The sequence below is a fragment of the Chlorocebus sabaeus genome, chromosome 16, assembly GCF_047675955.1.
Source record: "Chlorocebus sabaeus isolate Y175 chromosome 16, mChlSab1.0.hap1, whole genome shotgun sequence".
NCBI classification, from domain to species: domain Eukaryota; kingdom Metazoa; phylum Chordata; class Mammalia; order Primates; family Cercopithecidae; genus Chlorocebus; species Chlorocebus sabaeus.
In genome coordinates this window covers 70,169,711-70,187,118 of record NC_132919.1, presented here as the reverse complement: position 1 = coordinate 70,187,118, position 17,408 = coordinate 70,169,711, and the positions used below count along the sequence as shown (strand labels likewise).

The following is a 17,408-nucleotide window of genomic DNA, read 5'->3' as shown; positions in this document are numbered from 1 at the left end:
CCCTGCCCTTGAATCTGGGCTAGGTTGTGACTTGGTTAGCCAATACAGTACAGCCAAAGTGACTTCTCTGAGCCTAAACCTCAAGAGGCCTTGCATGTTTCTGCTCATTATCTTGGAACACTTGCTCAAGCTAGTTGGCTGGAGGATGGGAGTCACATACCCCATTCATCCTCATCACCCCAACTAGCACCCAGCCAACTACCAGAGGAAGAGCCACCTGGCTGACTTGCAGTGAACCACAGATGCATAAAGGGAAACAAAGCTTCCTGGTCTAAACTGCAAAACTGTAAGCTAAATGAATGGTTGTTGTTTTCAGTCACTAAATTTGGGTTCCTTTGTTACAAGCAAAAGTTAACTAATAGAAAAGTGAACCCACACTCTTTATAACAGATTGATTATCCCTTTACTCTGTCACCAAGGACAGAATGCAGTGATGTGATCATAGGTCACTGAAGCCTCCAACTCCTGGGCCCAAGTAATCCTACCACCTCAGTCTCCTGAGTAGCTGGGACCACAGGTGCCCACAACCATGCCTGTCTAATTTTTTTTAAGTTTTTTGTAAAGACAGGTCTCACCATGTTGCTCAGGCTAGTCTTGAACTCCCGGCCTTAAGTGATCCTCCTGTCTCAGCCTCCCAAAGTGCTAGGATTACAAACATGAGCTACTGTGTCCCGCCCACCCTATCCCTTCTTAACACCAAAGAACAAATGGATCAAAGTCTGAGTTTGACTTGCAGTAGGAAAGCTTTATTATAGTCAAGATCATGCGGGGTGTGAGATCACCCCAGGCCAGAGAGAGGAAAGAGGTCTGTCTCCCCAACCCTGAAGTCATCAAAGCCAAGCAGGGTTGGAAGCCAGTGGAAAGCCAGAGGCATATATGCCAAGTCAGTCCAGTCCCAAACGGGCACAGGGGCTGGTTGCCAGCTATTCCTGATGTCAGGATCCAATAAGCAGGCTTCATCAGGGGTCTGCCCATCTGCGGATGCTCAGCTGGGGCTAGGCAGGAGAAGTTTACAGAGGCTCTAGTATCGCGAAAGGAAGCCTGTGGAGAGACAGAAGGGAGATGAGGGGGAGAAGGGAGGACTGTGAGCAGGAGCAGAGAGGTTGGGACTTGGGGAAAGATGGGGAAACTCAAAGTAAGGACACTAGAGCTCAAAGAGCTGGAGAAACCTGAGGTGGAAGGATTCTGGGTTCTCCCAATCTACTGGTCCCCATCTAATTCCTCAATCTCTGTTGCAGCAAACCTGGCAGATGCACCCCCAAGTCTGAGGGTGGGGAGCTTATGAGGCAGCCCCCTCCATTCAACAGATATGTTAGTCAATTATTTGGATATTGAGGCAAAAATGGCCCCAGCCTCACTCCTAGATGTACATCCATGGCCCTGCAGTGCCACTGGACACACAAAACCACATCAGACACCCCGCAGGGCAGCTCCCAGGCACCTCAAGTCTTCTCTGAGCCAAACATCCCCAGTCATATTACCCAGCCTTTTACTATAATTTCATATTACATTTTTATTTTATAAAACTCAGTGTGTACATGGGAAAATTTTCCCTGATCTAGAGACCAACTCACCTGTGTGAGTCTTTCTTACATTTAAATTATGTTCATCCTTTTGGCAGTTGCATCATGTAATAGCTGTGCAAACCAACCACTGACTGAAATCCCTGAGTCTCTTTTCCACCTGAACTGTTGCTGATCCAGGTCCCCCATCCTCATGAGGGCTGAAAGTACCGGCTGTGAAGCCCCACAGAGCTGAGCCCCTCATTTGTGATTGTATGACTTTGAGCAAAGTAGTTATTTTCTCTGAACCTCATTTTCCTTAAAATGGGGATTATAATGAAACCTACCTCAAAGGGTGTATCATGATAATGCACAATTTTCAACCCATCTGCTACACTACTGAGACTCAGCCATGTGTAGATTTAGTCCTAGCCTCATCCTAGGCTCTGTCAAAAATAATGATCAATTGAGAACCAAGGGCATGTCTCTGGCACCTCATAAAGGTTTCCCTAACATCTAGCTCTATTCAGAATCTGTATTTCCCAGAGATTCCAAAATACTCAAAAAAAAAAAAAAAAAGGGTGATACCTTGACTCTCCACCCCACAACCTAGAGTTGTGCCTCCCTCCACCCCACAACCTAGGATTGTCCCTTACCTTTTGTCTCATCTTGGTCACCAGATTTTGAGGAAGAAGACTGGGAATGGGATGATTTTCCGCTTCCTCCTCCATAGCCGCCACCACTTCCACTCCCTTCTTCACCACCTCCGTAGCTGCCTCCACTTTCACCTCCAAAACCACTTCCTCCACCATGGCTGCCTCCACTTCCTCCCCTGGACCCACTTCCTCCACCATAGCCACTCCCACTTCCTCCTCCAGAGCCACTTCCTCCTCCATAGTTGCCCCCACTTCCTCCACTATGGCCACCTCCACTTCCTCCGCTATGGCCACCTCCACTTCCTCCACCATAGCTGCCTCCACTTCCTCCCCTGGAACCTCTTCCATAACTTCCTCCACTTCCTCCTCGACCTCCTTGGCCACCTCCAAGACCAATTTTTCCAGCTCCGGAGGATTCACTAGGAAAGAAAGAAAACAAGAGAGTTAAAATGAGCGGCCCAAACACACATATATGAGGATGGACCTGAAAAGAGTCAGGACCCAAACATGAATCTTTCTGTTTTCCTTCCTGGGAGGCAGAAGACAGAGTCTGGGCTGGCACCATAGCTGGGAGGGTAGAGCCTCCAGCTGGGACTGTGGAGCTTTCCCCTCCCTGGAGCAGGGAGGCAGCCCCTTCTCTCAGTGTCACCATCCTCCTTCCCCAAAGCCCAAATGCACTGAGATCCCCACCGCCCCCAGGATGAAGAAATCCTCAACCCATAAGACCCTGTGTATAAGAACTTCCCCCAGCTGCCTCTATCCAGAGGGACAGAAGGAGTATCAGAGGCCTAAGGGACCCCCAGGGGTTCCACTGAATCGTGGGGCACCTACAAGTCTTCCTGGCCTCCCTCAAGGAGGTTGCGGTAGGTCTGGATTTCTTGCTCCAGCCGCATCTTAATGCTGAGCAGAAGGCTGTATTCCTGATTCTGGCACTCGATCTCTTGCCGGACTTCAGTGATCTGGGCCTCCAAATTACTGATCTGCTCCTGGATCATCTGCAGCTGGCCACAGTAGCGGTTCTTCGTGTCTTCCAAGCTCTTCTCCAGGGCTGCTTTCTAAGGGTCAAGAGAAGGCTTTAAGAGGGATGCTACATCATAACTCCTCTTCTTCCCACTCCTGGGCTGCAAAGCCTTCCTGTGCCCCACCTTGGCAAAGGGTCTACGGCAGAACTACCAACCTTGCTGAGCTGAGACTGCAGCTCAATCTCCAACTCCTGGACACCATGCCGGAGCTGGGTCACCTCCTTGGCACTGGACTGCACTTCCTGACCACTACTGGATACCTCATTCTCGATCTGGGTTATCTGCAAAACCAAAGGCTCAGTAAGCAGCAGGCTGGGCCAGGAGCTTCAGTGGGCAAGATTCTGCCCCATTCACCAGGATCTTCACCTGCAGGGCCAAGGCTGATCCAAAGCCAAGGACAAGTCTTTCTGAGTTCTGGGTACCTTCCAGTCATGAAGGTTTGTCCAGTCCTCTCAACATGACCTTCCCTCTCAACAAGGTTGCAAGACCCTTCACACTGTGTCTCACAACCATCTTTCTAATCTAACCTTATTCCAAACTTCCCCCACCTTTCACACACACACACACACACACCACAGACCATGCCTTCATGTATGTGCCAGACTCTGGCTAGGCACTGGAGACTCAAGGAGGAAGAGAACCACCAAGGAGTTCAGTACAGTATGGGAGACACACTGTATCCCTCTCTTGTAGTCTTACATTACATAGCATTAGATTAAATTGTTCACGTTCTGCTTTTGTTCACACACATCTAATAAACTGTGAGCTTCTCAAGGCAGCAATCTTCTTTGGCTCATATCTGAGACATCAATACCTCTGAGACATCAATACTTTACATATAACATGGCACTGAGAAGCTACTCTGTAATGATGTTGGTATGCAGTGAATGAAGATGGTTGAATGACTTCCATTGGGAGATGGATAAATGACAGCTTCACTGAGAGATGGAGAGATAGGAGGATGAAGGAATGGGAGGCCGGAGGGATGGAGATATGCATAGATGGAGGGGAGGAGGTTGAATGGGCAGCCCACTCTGCTCACCTGAGTCTCATATTGATTCTCGATGTCCTTTCTGTTCTTAGCAATGAGCTGCTCATACTCCTGACGCATGTCGTTGAGGGTCTTGGTGAGATCTTTGCCAGGAGCAACGTTGATCTCCACATTGACATCTCCACTGTTCTGCCCAGTCAGCTGACTCATCTCCTGCCAGGGAGAAAGGGGAGATGAGGTCAGGGATAAAGTCCTCTGCACCACCTTTCAGATTTCTGCCTGTGGTCCCCATAGGGTACAAAAAGGGGACACAGTTGTGAAGCCAAAGCCCACCCACTACCATAGGTGATGCCAAGGAGAAGCTGAAAGTGTCCTCAAGAGCAAAGGAGAGGGTGTCTCCCAGGTAATTCTCCAAAGCTCCCCTGCTGTCTCGGCATTTCTGCTCCTCCCTCTCCCCAGTAAGCCATAAGCCCCAGCACCCTACCTCCTTATGATTCTTCTTGAGGGCCATCAGCTCCTCCTGCAGAGTCTCATACTGCATCTCCAGGTCAGACTTCTCCATGGTCAGATTGTCCAGCACCTGCCGCAGGCCATTGATGTCAGCATCCACTCCTTGCCGCAGGTTTTGCTCCATCTCGAACCTGCAGACCAACCAGGGGTAGAAAACAATCAAGAGGGAACCGGGCCCTACCAAGACCTCCAGAGCACTGAGGTTCAGGGGGTAAGGGCTGATGACAGGAGAGGAAAGGAGGAGCAGGACTCACTTTATCCTGAAGTCATCTAGTGTCATGCGAGTGTTGTCGATGTCCACAAGAGTTTTGTTGTTGCCCACTGTCAGGTCCACAATCTGAAAAAAAATGACACAACCATGAAATCACACTGTGGACCACTGCTGGGAGGGCAAGAGGCCAGGCAAAGCCACAGGAGGTGAGGATTCCATTCAGGAAGATTCTCAAGAGGAATGAGGAACTTCCAACAGCTGAGACATGGCACAGACCCCTTCCAGCCTTCAGCGAAGATGTTTGGTGTGGCCTTCATTCATTCATTCAACAAATATTTGAAGACCTACTGCAAAGGGCATTGTAGGATTTAGAGATTACTGACAACCTGTTCCTCAAGGAGCCCACCATTGACTACAAAGTCAAAAGTGTCCTAAAAGAGTTCAAGGAAAGAGAGGTGGCTTATAGCAATGGGAGATCAAGAAAGACTTCAGGAAGGAGGTGGCTGGCAATTGAATTGGGCGCTGAAGGATGGCTAGGGTGTAACATTAATAAATAAATGGAAGAGGTTTGGAGTAGAAGAAACAGCACATCCAGAGACATGCAGGAGTGAAAACAAGAGGAATCACTGAGCATATTGAAGAGTCAGACTGTGAGCTCCACCAGAACTCAGTCTAGCACATCACTGTGTCTACCCAGAGCAACCCTGAGGGTAGGCACTCACTGAACTGAATGGCTGAATAAATGGACAGATAGATGGACATGTGGGTGGAGGGAGGGAGAGAGGGAGGGAGGGAGGGAGGGAGGGATGGATGGATGGATAGCTTCCTTTCCCAGAGTTCTGGATCCTCTCCATCACTTGAATAACCAAATGTACAATCGGGTCCAAAATACCTTAAAAGATCAAGATACACTCCTAAAGAAGCCTAGGAGAAGTACAAAGGAAGAGAGAGTATTGACTTAGACCAGACCTAAAGGAGGTTCCACATCCAGTCCCAGCTCAGCTCTTGTTAACCCAGGCCTCCTCTCTGCTCTGCCCAAACTCTGAAAGTTGAAGAAATGGAAATGAACCCTCAGAGCACAGGCCAAAGTCTTATCCTGGGATCCCCAGAAACCAAACACAAGTTTGTTTCTGATGAAAGCGTACATTTCCAAAACGTGGATTCCCTGGCTATTATCTGAGCTTAGAGTTTAGCATTTTACCTTTTTTGGAAGATAAAGAATGTAAGAGAAAAAGACCAAGACAGAGACAGTTTCCTGCACCTACCTGGTCCTTGAGATCATCAATAGTGTTGTAGTAAGAGGAGTAGTTCTTCTGGGTTGCAGCAGGGCCCTTCTTGTCATACCAATCCTGGATCTTATTCTCCAGGTCATTGTTGGCCTCCTCTAGAGCCTGCACCTTATCCAAGTAAGAGGCCAGCCGAGTATTGAGTTCCTGCATGGCGCTCTTCTCATTAGTAGTCAGAATACCACCATCACCGCCTCCAGCACCACCTCCAAAGCCCCCAAATCCACCCCCATAGCCACCACCAAACCCACCCCCATAGCTACCACCAAAGCCACCCCCAGAACCACCACCAAAGCCACCTCCAGAACCACCACCAAAGCCACCTCCAAAACCCCCAGAACTACCATAGCCTCCTCCAGAAGCACCACCAAAACCTCTGGAACCACCCCCAAAGCCACCGCCTAAACTACTGGCACTAAAACCACCCCCAGATCCTCCGCCATAGCTGTAGCCAAAACTGCCGCCACCTCCCCTCCCACAGACACGAGAGCTTCCTCCTCCATAGCCACTGGAAGAGCTGAATCGGCCCCCTCCTCCACCGCCCCCTGAGGAGCTGAAGCGACTGTAGGAAGACCTTATGCTGCCCCCGCTGCCCACGCCGCCCCCACCACCCCCGCCGCTGCGGCTCAAGTAGGATGAGGAGAACTGTCTGCAGCTCATGACACGGCTGGTAGCTCACGGGTTAAGAAGCGGTGGTAGGAGTGCTGCCGGCTCCCAAGTGCAGGGTACAGAGCTGTCCCTGGGACTGCCTACTTATACCCCCAGCTGAAGGTGGCACACCTAGGTGTGCCCTTGGTCTGTGCCAGCCTCCCCCCACAGACCTGAGGGAGGTCTGGGATACGGAGGCAGCTCGGCTGCCCCAGGCTCAGCGTCCTTTGGTGACTGCCTGGGGGCGACCCAGCCTCTCTCCATTGTGTGGGATAATTTGATGATATTAGGCTGTCAGGGCCACCATAAATCAGCTCTACTGCCACAGGGGTGACCTAGATCCTGGAGCCTGGTCTCTGGCTGGCCCCAACAGCAGGTCTGAGACTCAGCCCCTTCAGGATAGAAACTCGCAGGAGCAGAGTCACCTCCCCTATTGATGGTCAGTGCTGTCTGCATCCCTCCTTGCTCCCACCTTGTGCCCACTGTGGGCTGAGCTGGAACCAGGATACTAAGGAGTTATCACAGAGGAGGGGGAGACACAGCCCCTGCCCTTGTAGAGCCCCAAAAGGATGAAAACCAGTCCTTGCTCTCAGGATCCTCAAGGCTTTCTGTGGAGACTGAGGCTCTGCCCTTGGGAGACTCCAGTTTGATAAGAAGACAACAGGCATGGCCAAAAGATGGAGAGAGGCACCCAGACCTTGCCCGCCGGCGCTCAAGGACAGCGTGCAGAGTTCATACAAAGGGCTGGGAGAAGAAAGTGGACCAAATAAACAAGGGGGTGCTGACACTAGCTGACCTCTGAGCAGGAATGCAAGTAGCTCGACTGTCCTGGTCCTTTTGCAGGGCCCAGCAGGGAGTGTGGCATTGACCTTGGTCGAGTGCCTACCCAATACGGAGCTCGGGAGGGGATACAGAGATGTGTGACGTTTCCCTGCTCCTGGCAGAAACTTGGATGTATGTTCTGGTCACCAAGGCCAGAAGAGAATGGTGAAGAATGCGCTGGTCTCCGGTCTGCCTACCTGAGCTCCATCCAGCTCCGTGCTCACGAGCTGTGTGACTTTGATAAGTTACTTAACTACTCTGTGCCTCAGTTTCCTCCTCTGAAAAAGGTTGATATGAATAGTTTGTCCATCTCCTAGTAAGAGACTTGTGAGAAATGCTCAAAAAATGTTTGACTATCTCTGATCATTCAGACCCCCTAACTCCCCGTTAACTCTGCCCTCACCCGGACCTTAGCCATGAGCTTCTAACTGCCCTCCCTGCCTCTCCCATGTCCCTCTGACTCTTCCTGCAGAGCAGCCAGAATGATCTTTCTAATCCACGTCTGACAACATCACTTCACTGGCTTTGCCCCATCCTCAAGATAAGGTCCACATTCCTGGCACTTAGGCCCATCCCCATCTTTCCATTCCTGCCCCATCTCCCACCATCCCCCTGACCCCCTAGAAAACCATACAACACTCCCCAAATGCCCTTCTTCCCTCTAAGAATACTCGGCATTTGCCGTGACCTCTAATTGAAATGCCTCTCTCCATCTTTTCTACAAAGAAAACTACTCATCTTCAGTGATCATTCTGAGTGCCTCCTCCTCCATCTTCCTGTACTCTCACCCCCTGGATTTGTACTGTGCTCTGTTATAGTGTCTCACACTTATCTCCATGGCTCTATGAAGCACTTGATGAAGAATAAAAGTTCATGTACTGAAAAAAAAGAAGAAAGCTCTCTCTGTTGGCAGCAAGAGCTCCTCTAAACCTGCCCGTGCTCATCTTGTACCTGCCCCATTGCCCAGCACCACGTCTAGTCCAAGTAAGATGCCAACACATACGAGATGGAGGACAGATACCAGTCATTCCAGAAAGATGCTCATTGCTGAAAAGGAGCTAAAGGTAAGGAAAGAGAGGCCAGAATGGTCAGCAAAGGCCTGAAAGAAGCAATGCCTGAGTGTTTAGGAGGCATAGCTGACTGGTATTTCTTGAGGGGCTTTTAACTGATGCTCAGAGACTGTTAAATAATACTGAAGTGGCCGGACACGGTGGTCCACGCCTGTAATCCCAACACTTTGGGAAGCCAAGGTGGGCAGATTGCCTGAGCTCAGGAGTTCGAGATCAGCCTGGGCAACATGGCAAAGCCCCGTCTCTACTAAAAATACAAAAAAATAGTCCAGGCGTGGTGGCTCACGCCTATAATCCCAGCTACTCAGGAGGTTGAGGCATGAGAACCACTTGAGCCCGGGAGGCACAAGTTGCAGTAAGCTGAGATCCATGCCACTGTGTTCCAGACTGGACTACAGAGCAAGACTCCATCTCAAAAATAAATAAATAATAATAATAATAATGAAGCACTTGGAGAGAAGATGTCTTTTTTCCATGTTTGTTGGTTGGTTGGTTGGTTGGTTGGTTGATTGGTTGGTTGGTTGGTTGGTTTTGAGACAAGAGTCTCACTCTGTCATCCAAGCTGGAGTGCAATGGCGTGATCACAGCTCACTGCAGCCTCGACCTCCTGGACTCAAGCCATCCTCCAGCCTCGGCCTCCCAAGTAGGTGGGACTACAGGCACACACCACCATGCTCAGCTAATTTTTTTTCATAAAGATGGGGTTTCCCTATGTTGCCCAGGCTGATCTTGAACTCCTGGGCTCAAATGATCCTCCTGTCTCAGCCTCCCAAAGTGCTGGGATTACAGGCATGAGCCACTGCACCTGGCCTCTTTTTCTACTTTTCTATCTTCTGATTAGACAAGGATGAAATCTCATTTGGACACTAAGGCCTGTCTAACGCCCCACCACACTTATCAATCACCCTGTTCAAAAAAAGAGAGCCAGCTTTGGGCTCAGAACCTTTAGAAAGTAACGGCATCTAGTTAGAAGTATTTCTGTATATCATTTCCTTCTGCTTCTGGCAAGTGAGTATGATTTTCTTTTTGGTAGTAATGTAAGATTTCCTTTATAAATATATTAGTTGAAATGAAAGGTGAGTTAATTTACCAAAATGTGTTAAATAAATAGTTAAATGGATGGTACAAAATATGTTAAATTAAAAATTAAGCAAGTAGTTTAAGTTTTGAAAATTAAAAGAGAATGTAATTCTCTTTTATTCAATATTCAGAGAATACTGAAGGCATTTTATGAATGGTTAATACATGGGAGACTCTTAGATCAAGGCTAGTGGCTATAATTGATTCCTTTTCTACTTTCTTTTTTTTTTTTTTTTTTTTTTTTGAGATGGAGATGGAGTCTTGCTCTGTCACCCAGGCTGGAGTGCAGTGGCGCCATCTCTGCTCAGCTTACTGCAAGCTCCACCTCCCGGGTTCATGCCATTCTCCTGCCTCAGTCTCCTGAGTAGCTGGGACTACAGGCGCCCACCACCATGCCTGGCTAATTTTTTTTTTTTTTTTTTTTTTTTTTTTTTGTATTTTTAGTAGAGACGGGGTTTCGCTGTGTTAGCCAGGATGGTCTCGATCTCCTGACCTCGTGATCCGCCCACCTTGGCCTCCCAAAGTGCTGGGGGATTACAGGCGTGAGTCACCACACCCGGCCTCTACTTTCTTAAATGGTTTTAAACCATTCAGGGTCTTTGCCAAGCTCTGCTGGGAAGCCCAGAATCTCCCACAACGTGTTCCAAGGCCTGAGAAGTTACCCTCTTCCCCATGCCCATGCTGATGCCACCACTCTGGTTGGGACATAAGCCCCGGGTCCTGGGTCCCTGAGCTGGATGGAGAAGTCGGTGGTGCTGTGGGTGGGCCACCCTGGAAAGGTCCAGCAGAGTGGCACTTCCAGAACCCTGCTCTGTCATCTGCAAATGTGATCTGTGCTGGGGGAGCCTAAGAACAGCTGAGACCCGCCTGACTGAGCAGAAGCTCCCCGCTGGGGCACCCCAGCCAACTAAGCCTCTTGAGAGATGGCCCTGCTTTCCAGCCCTGGTGCCAAACCCCAACCCCTGTCCTCACCCACCTTCTCCACTTCCCACCCTCCAGCCCTGTCCTAAGCCTCACCCAGCCCAAAGCAGCAGGCTTCGTCCCTCGGAATTCCTCCCAGCTGCCAGGGAAAGTGAGCTGAGCCTGAGGACCACTGTGGGGTGGAGAGCACAGTAGCTCCCCAGCCAGGCAGGGCTGGGTCACCGGCCAGCCTCAGCCTCCCTTCCCCTGTGGTCCTCAAAGCTGGCCTCAGTTTCCTCATAAGAAGCTCCTTCATGCACTGTTGCCAAGGGCCATAAAGACAGAGGGCTCCCACCTGTAATCCCAGCACTTTGGGAGGCCAAGGCGGGCAGATCACAAGGTCAGGAGATCGAGACCATCCTGTCTAACACGGTGAAACCCCGTCTCTACTAAAAATACAAGAAAGTAGCCGGGTACCTGTAGTCCCAGCTACTTGGGAGGCTGAGGCAGGAGAATGGTGTGAACCCGGGAGGCGGAGCTTGTAGTGAGCGGCGATCACACCACTGCACTCCAGCCCAGGTGACAGAGCGAGACTCCATCTCAAAAAGAAAACAAAGACAGAGAGCTCCCTAGATGAATACCCAACTGCTGCCCACATGTAGCCCCTGCCACATTGGCCCTCCTCCCCCCACATCTGGCCTTGTTCCAGTACAAAGAGGAGCTTGCTGTGCTTGCAGCTCCTACGGTCCAGATAGGAGGTCTTGCTCCAGCTGTAGCAGAGCACTATCTCTTCCCTTCTCCCAAGCTCTCTGCCTGGCATGGGAACCAGACTGGGCAAGATGGGGCCAGGGATGAGGAAGGCCAACAGCCGTGGCCTGAGTGAATGATTTCTTCTAGGTCATGTGACATGGCTCACTCTTCCAACCTCTCAGGGCTCAGGGTCTGCCCTCTGAGCCCCACCTTCAACACCTCCCATGGGAGCCCTCCAAAGAATGAACCAGGAATGGAAACGGGCGAGCCCATGGCACCCTGACACCTGGGACCCAGCAAGAATCAACACTGCCTCTCCAGCCAATGTGCAAGGCTACAGCCTAGACCCAGTGCCAGCATCCCAAATGCAGGCCCTTCCCTTGGGGAGTGGATGAAGTAGGAGAGAAGGGGCTGCAAGGACCCACATAGGCAGGCAGAGGGACAGAGAGGGAACAAAAGATTCCACTTGCAAGGTGTCCCCAGAGGCAAAAGTATCATCCACTGGGGACGTGGGGACCTGGAAGCAGCACAAGAAGAGTTTTCCTCTGGTCGTGGGAGCCCTCTTGCTTGCCTGTAAGCAGCCTCCCACACCCCCAATTTACTCTCCATTGCTGTCTGTCATTGATCCCCAGGTGGGGCCAGGGAGGGACCTGAGTCAGCATGTGGCTGACTGCTGGGAGAGGGAGCACCAGCTGAGTCACGGCTCCTCCCCTGGAGCATCCATGAGCCATCCAGGCAGGTGTGCACTGCCCACTGGCGCAGGGCTGTGGGTACCTGCACCTGTCTGTCAACACTGATTCTTTCTCATACAACAGGCACTTGCCACCACCCTGCCCAGCCAGACCCTCTCAGACTACAGTGAGGGGATGGAGTGGGCCCACATAGGTGCCTCCACTTGAGTCTAGGCACCCCAGGCTTGTGTCTGCTAGGACACACCTAGCAGAGAGGCTGAGAGCACTGGCTTCGGAGCCAGGCAGGTCATAGTGTAAAGTCAGATTCTTCCACTTATTTGGGGAAAGTTGCTTCCCCTCTGTGAACCTGTTTCCTCACTGTAAATTCGGATTCATCCTTTACTGAGCACCTACTATGTGCCAGGCATTAGGTTGAGTGCTGGGGATAAAGTAATCTTGATGGACAGTTATGGGATAAAATAGACCTACAAAAATAAACATGCAATTCACAACTGAGGTGAGCATGGTTGGTGGGGGAATGCAGAGCACTTAATAAAGGGTGTGGCATGGTCTGGGGCACCAGCAACCTTCTCCCTGAGAAAGAGACACTTGAGTGAAGGGGGAGGAAAAAGGGGAGGGGCATACAGCATGTGCAAATGTCCTAAGGTGGGAACAAGCAAAGTGACTGCCAGGGCTGGAGTCCTGTGTGGCTAAAGGGCAATGGGTTAAGTCAAGCAAAGGATTTCAGTGGGAAAAAATAAATAGTTCTGACCTTGGCCAGGCATAGTGGCTCACACCTGTAATCCTAGCACTTTAGGAGGCCGAGGCAGTCGGATCACCTGAGGTCAGGAGTTCGAGTTCAGCCTGGCCAACATGGTGAAACCCTGTCTCCACTAAAAATACAAAAATTAGCTGGGTGTGGTGGTGGGCATCTGTAATCCCAGCTACTCAAGAGGCTGAGGCAGGAGAATTGCTTGAATCTGGGAGGCTGAGGTTGCAGTGAACCCAGATCACGCCACTGCACTCCAGCCTGGGCGACAGAGCGAGACTCGGTCTCAAAAAAATAAATAAATAAATAAATATTTTTAAAAATAGTTCTGGCCTCATGAGGTTGTTGTGAGGCTTAAAAGAGCTCATATTGTAAAACTGCTGGTGTGGGGCCTGGCACATAGTGAGACATCGTCCTGTCCTGACTGTCGGTGGCACTGTGGCTGCTCCTGGCTTCCCCATGGACCATCTGGGCGACTCGGGTTCTCAGCTTCCTTGCTTATTATTAGCCCATCCCTCTGGCCTATTGAGCCCCCATTAAGATCAAAGACTTGTGCCTGTGGGGCCTGGGGAGGACACAGGATGGTTGGAGGATCATAGTTCCTTCCATCAAGGAACCTCCAGTGTTGCAGGCAAGACCCTCGTTGCTTTGCCTGCACTGTCGAATTTAATCTTCACTAACTGTTTTAGGAGGTATGTGTTAATTTTTAATTCATTTTACGGGTAAGGAAATTTTGGCTCAGAGAGGGTACCTTGGCCACAGTCACAGAGCTAAACAAGGAGGGAATGGAGCCAGGGCCTGCTCTCCAGTGAGCAGGAGCTACAGTGGACACAGGCTCAGAGCTCCTGCTCTCTGTCCCAAGCCCCACACATGCGCTGGGTCCCTCTCTACCTTCTTCCTCATGTCGTCTCTTTTCTTATTCAGTCTGTCTCAATTCACCCCGTCTCCTCTACACCTAAAACAGTAAGTTTCGATAAATATGTGTGAATGAGCGAATGAATGAATGAATGAATGCTCCTCCCTGCCCTGTACTGGCCCAGGGCCCTCACTATCCTCTCTTTCCCTGACTCTGTCTCTCTCTCTCTCTCTCCCTCTCCCTCCCTCTCTCTCTCTCTCTCAACTCTATATCCATTTGCTTCTCTCTATTTCTGTGTGTCTCTTTTTGCCCTCTCTCTCACGCCAAGTCACCGTCAAAGTTCATCAGAGCATCTTAAAGGAAAAATGCTTCCTTTTCCAGGCCTGGCCTTACAGGTGACAGTGGCACAGCGGGAAGCCCTGTCGGGAAAGCTCGCGCTCAGCAAACAGCAATGGAGGAGGAGCTGGTGACTGCCCTGCACCTGCCTGAGGCCGGTCCATTGCCCTGGAAGTCCTTGACATCCCCTTGTCCCCTTTGTGGCAGCCTCCAAGCTCAGTGAGGTGGGCCAGGGAACCTCCTGGGGTCCCACCAGGACATCGGGACCCCCCAGCCCCTGGGGATCAGGCCTCCTTGGGGCTGCCTCCTCTGACATCTTCCTGTCGCCTACATTACCCAAGCCAGGTTGTCTGTGGCCTTGGGGAAGTGCCATTTGCCTGATTAGGTGGGCACGTACGCCAGTTGCTGCCTATAGAGTTCCCTGGACACATTAGAGATCTTTTCACTATAAAAAAAAAAAGCTCCCAAAATCCTGAATTTCAAGGTCGGTTCCACCCCATAAAGCAAAAACGATGGAGTAAGCTAAGAAAAATGCACACTGATCCCATGCATCTCTCAGTTTTACCTCATCCCTGAGAAAGAACGGAACAGGAATGCAGCCACCCAGGACGTGGCAAAGCCTGAGCATGGACAGGACTTTGCCACTTTCAGCCTGTAGGACCTGGAGCAAGCCAGTCTCCCTACGGTGAGGTTGGAGGAGTCTTCTAGGTGGCTCACCTAGCATTGCCCCATTCTGAGAGCTGGGAGGGTGGAAAGAGGGTTTACAGGGAGGCGGAGCCAGAGAGGTCACCTGACCAGCCCCAGGACTCAGAGACGCAATCCCACCTGCCTCCACTAGACTGTGCTATCAAGTCACCTTGCTGGTCTATTGTTTAGCTGAGCGGAGGCCAAGGGAAGGCAGTCAGCATTGTCGGAGCTGCTGGGCTCATATCCTGAGATGGCTGCTTGTGGCTGCCAGGCTCTGTGAACAAGAGCCCTGTTCATCAGCAGGATCCAAACACTAGCCCTACCCTCCCCAGTGAGGTATGGTGGGGAAATCCCGGGAAGAGGGGAGTCCATGTGAGACCCCTGGGGCCACTGCCCTGTCTGCCCTCTTTCTCTGGAGCCTGACAGTACAGGGTGGGGCCACCTCCCAGCCTCCCTGCTTGACTTCCTCCTCTCCTGGTTCTGAGCCTGCTTTCAGCCAGGTGATCCCAGCCGCCATTTTTACCCGCAAGCAAGCCCAGGTCTCCTATGTATTCCCTGCAAACAGTAACGGCAACCACTCAGAGAGGAGGCTTGCCCCACTGCACCCCAGTCTCAGAGACCTCACGTTTCTATATTCCTCTAAAGCAGATCTCCTTTGGGCAGAGACTTTAATCTGGCACCGCCTCCAAGGTAGAGAGGTGTCTGGAGATTCTTATGAAGTTCAGGGCGTTCTGGGCTTCAGGCCCCACTGGTGACTCTTACCATATTTTGCTCTCTGTCCAGGCCCATGTGACCTCTCAAATGTGGGCCACAAGATTCTTTGCCACACTTGGGCAGGAGGTTCATTGCCCAACCGGGAACCTTAGGAACCAGAGTCCAACACCCCCAGGAGTATCACAAAGCCCCTCACCACACTAGGGTCCTATACCCTCTAGGGCCCTCAAACCCACCTCTTCTCATTCTCTGAGGAAGCACCCTCAAACCTTCCTCCTTCCTGAGTTGTCCCCTGTACCCCTGAAACTCTAGTACTTCACCTCCAGGATGGCCCATCCTCACCCAGGGATCACCCAAGGTCAACCTTTTTGATGACAAAACTTAGGTTGAAAGATATCCCAGAGTTTCAGAAACACAAAGCAGTCCTCTTTTTCCTGGGGTGGAGGTAGGAACAAGAGAAACCAACATGTCTTCATTCCTTTTCCTAATAACTCACCCCATTACCATTTATAGGGTGCTGACTATGTGCCAAACACAATGCCAAATTCATTGCCTGCATGAGGTCATTCACTCTTGTATCAGCCTTATGCAGTAAAGGTGTTTATTCCTTCCCTTGTGAAAGAGGAATGTGGGGTTCAGTACCTTGCCCAAACTCTTCAAGGCTATTCAGCATAGGAGCCAGGACTCCAACCCAGGTCGTCTGACTCAAAAGCTCAGGCTTTTAGATCCTTTGCCCAAATTTAGTCTTTTTTCAGTCTCTCCCCTACCGTTGACTCCCCCTACAAGTTTTCTTCACGCAGCCCAATGAATGAGCTGTTGAAACTGACACAGGACTAGTCAACTCTTTCCTAGCTGGGGGCAGTGAGCCCCACCCACCTCTGGAATCTTCAACACTTATTAGGGTGAGGCTCCTTCCCTTTCCACTCCTTTTCTAGCCCCCCAAAGAGAAGGAAAGTCATTCCCCACCCAGAGGAGGCTCCTACAGTCCTGGCTCTTAAGGTATAGTCACTCATTGGATTCTTGTATCAACCTCAAGAAGCAGGGCTCAGCATCCTTACTATACAAGTAAAGACACTGAGACTCAGACTTCCCAAGCTCACATCTGTTACAGAACAGAGCCAGGGTTAAAAACCAGTCTATTCCCAAACCCTCTAAAAATGCTCTCATCATGGATGGATAATCACCATGCCCTAGAGATAGTTTACCCAGTATAGCCAGCACACTATGCCAGGCCCTGTACATTCTTCCAGTGAATTATCCCAACAAACCCATGAGGTAGGTACTATCATTATGCCCCTTTTACAGAAATAGAAGCTGAGGCTGGGAGATGGTCATCAACTTGCCCTAGGTCAACCAAGTGTAAGAAGGATTAGATCCAGCGCCGGAGGCAAGAGAAGGTGGGGTGGAGGGAGACAAGAATGTCAGGAGAGCTTGAGTTCCTACCTTCGGTTCATGGACCTCCAGTAAGGAGCTCTAGGAGACCCCTGAACCCTATGACATTGTATGCAAATGTATGTATGCTTATTTGAAGGTAGGGGACAGAGGAAAAATCTATAGCTTTCAATATTCTCCAAGGAATCCCTGATCACAAAAACATTAGAGATCCTTAACCTAACATAGTGCCTGACATAGAGGCACTCAATATCTAGTGAATGAATAAACACACATGACAATGAGTGAGTAAATGAATGAATATCCCTCCATATCCTAGGAGACACCACATAACCTGGTACACACATCTGTCTGTGTCTTCTGAGATGGCGCAAGATATCCTGGGACCTGAGCCCAATCCACCCCCAGGACTTTTCTCCCAGTTCCAGGGGCCATAGCCAGGTGCTATGACAAGCTCCAGAGATGCTTCTCCCACTTTCTCCCCACCCCCACTCCTAACAATGACCAGACAGAGGCGAGAATTATGCAACTCAGA

The 17,408-nt window shown here is 50.6% G+C and overlaps 1 protein-coding gene across 1 annotated transcript; it reads right to left on the bottom strand.

The window, feature by feature from the left end:
• Window positions 1-738: 738 nt before the first annotated feature.
• Window positions 739-6,838, bottom strand: KRT9 (keratin 9). The gene is made up of 8 exons (XM_008012711.3): window positions 6,158-6,838; window positions 4,936-5,018; window positions 4,656-4,812; window positions 4,223-4,384; window positions 3,336-3,461; window positions 2,990-3,213; window positions 2,159-2,577; window positions 739-1,041 (listed from the first exon to the last, which is right to left on the bottom strand). The coding sequence occupies exons 1-8, from the start codon at window positions 6,836-6,838 to the stop codon at window positions 1,022-1,024; spliced, it is 1,872 nt and encodes a 623-aa protein (XP_008010902.2). The 3' UTR covers window positions 739-1,021.
• Between the last annotated feature and the right edge of the window lie 10,570 nt (window positions 6,839-17,408).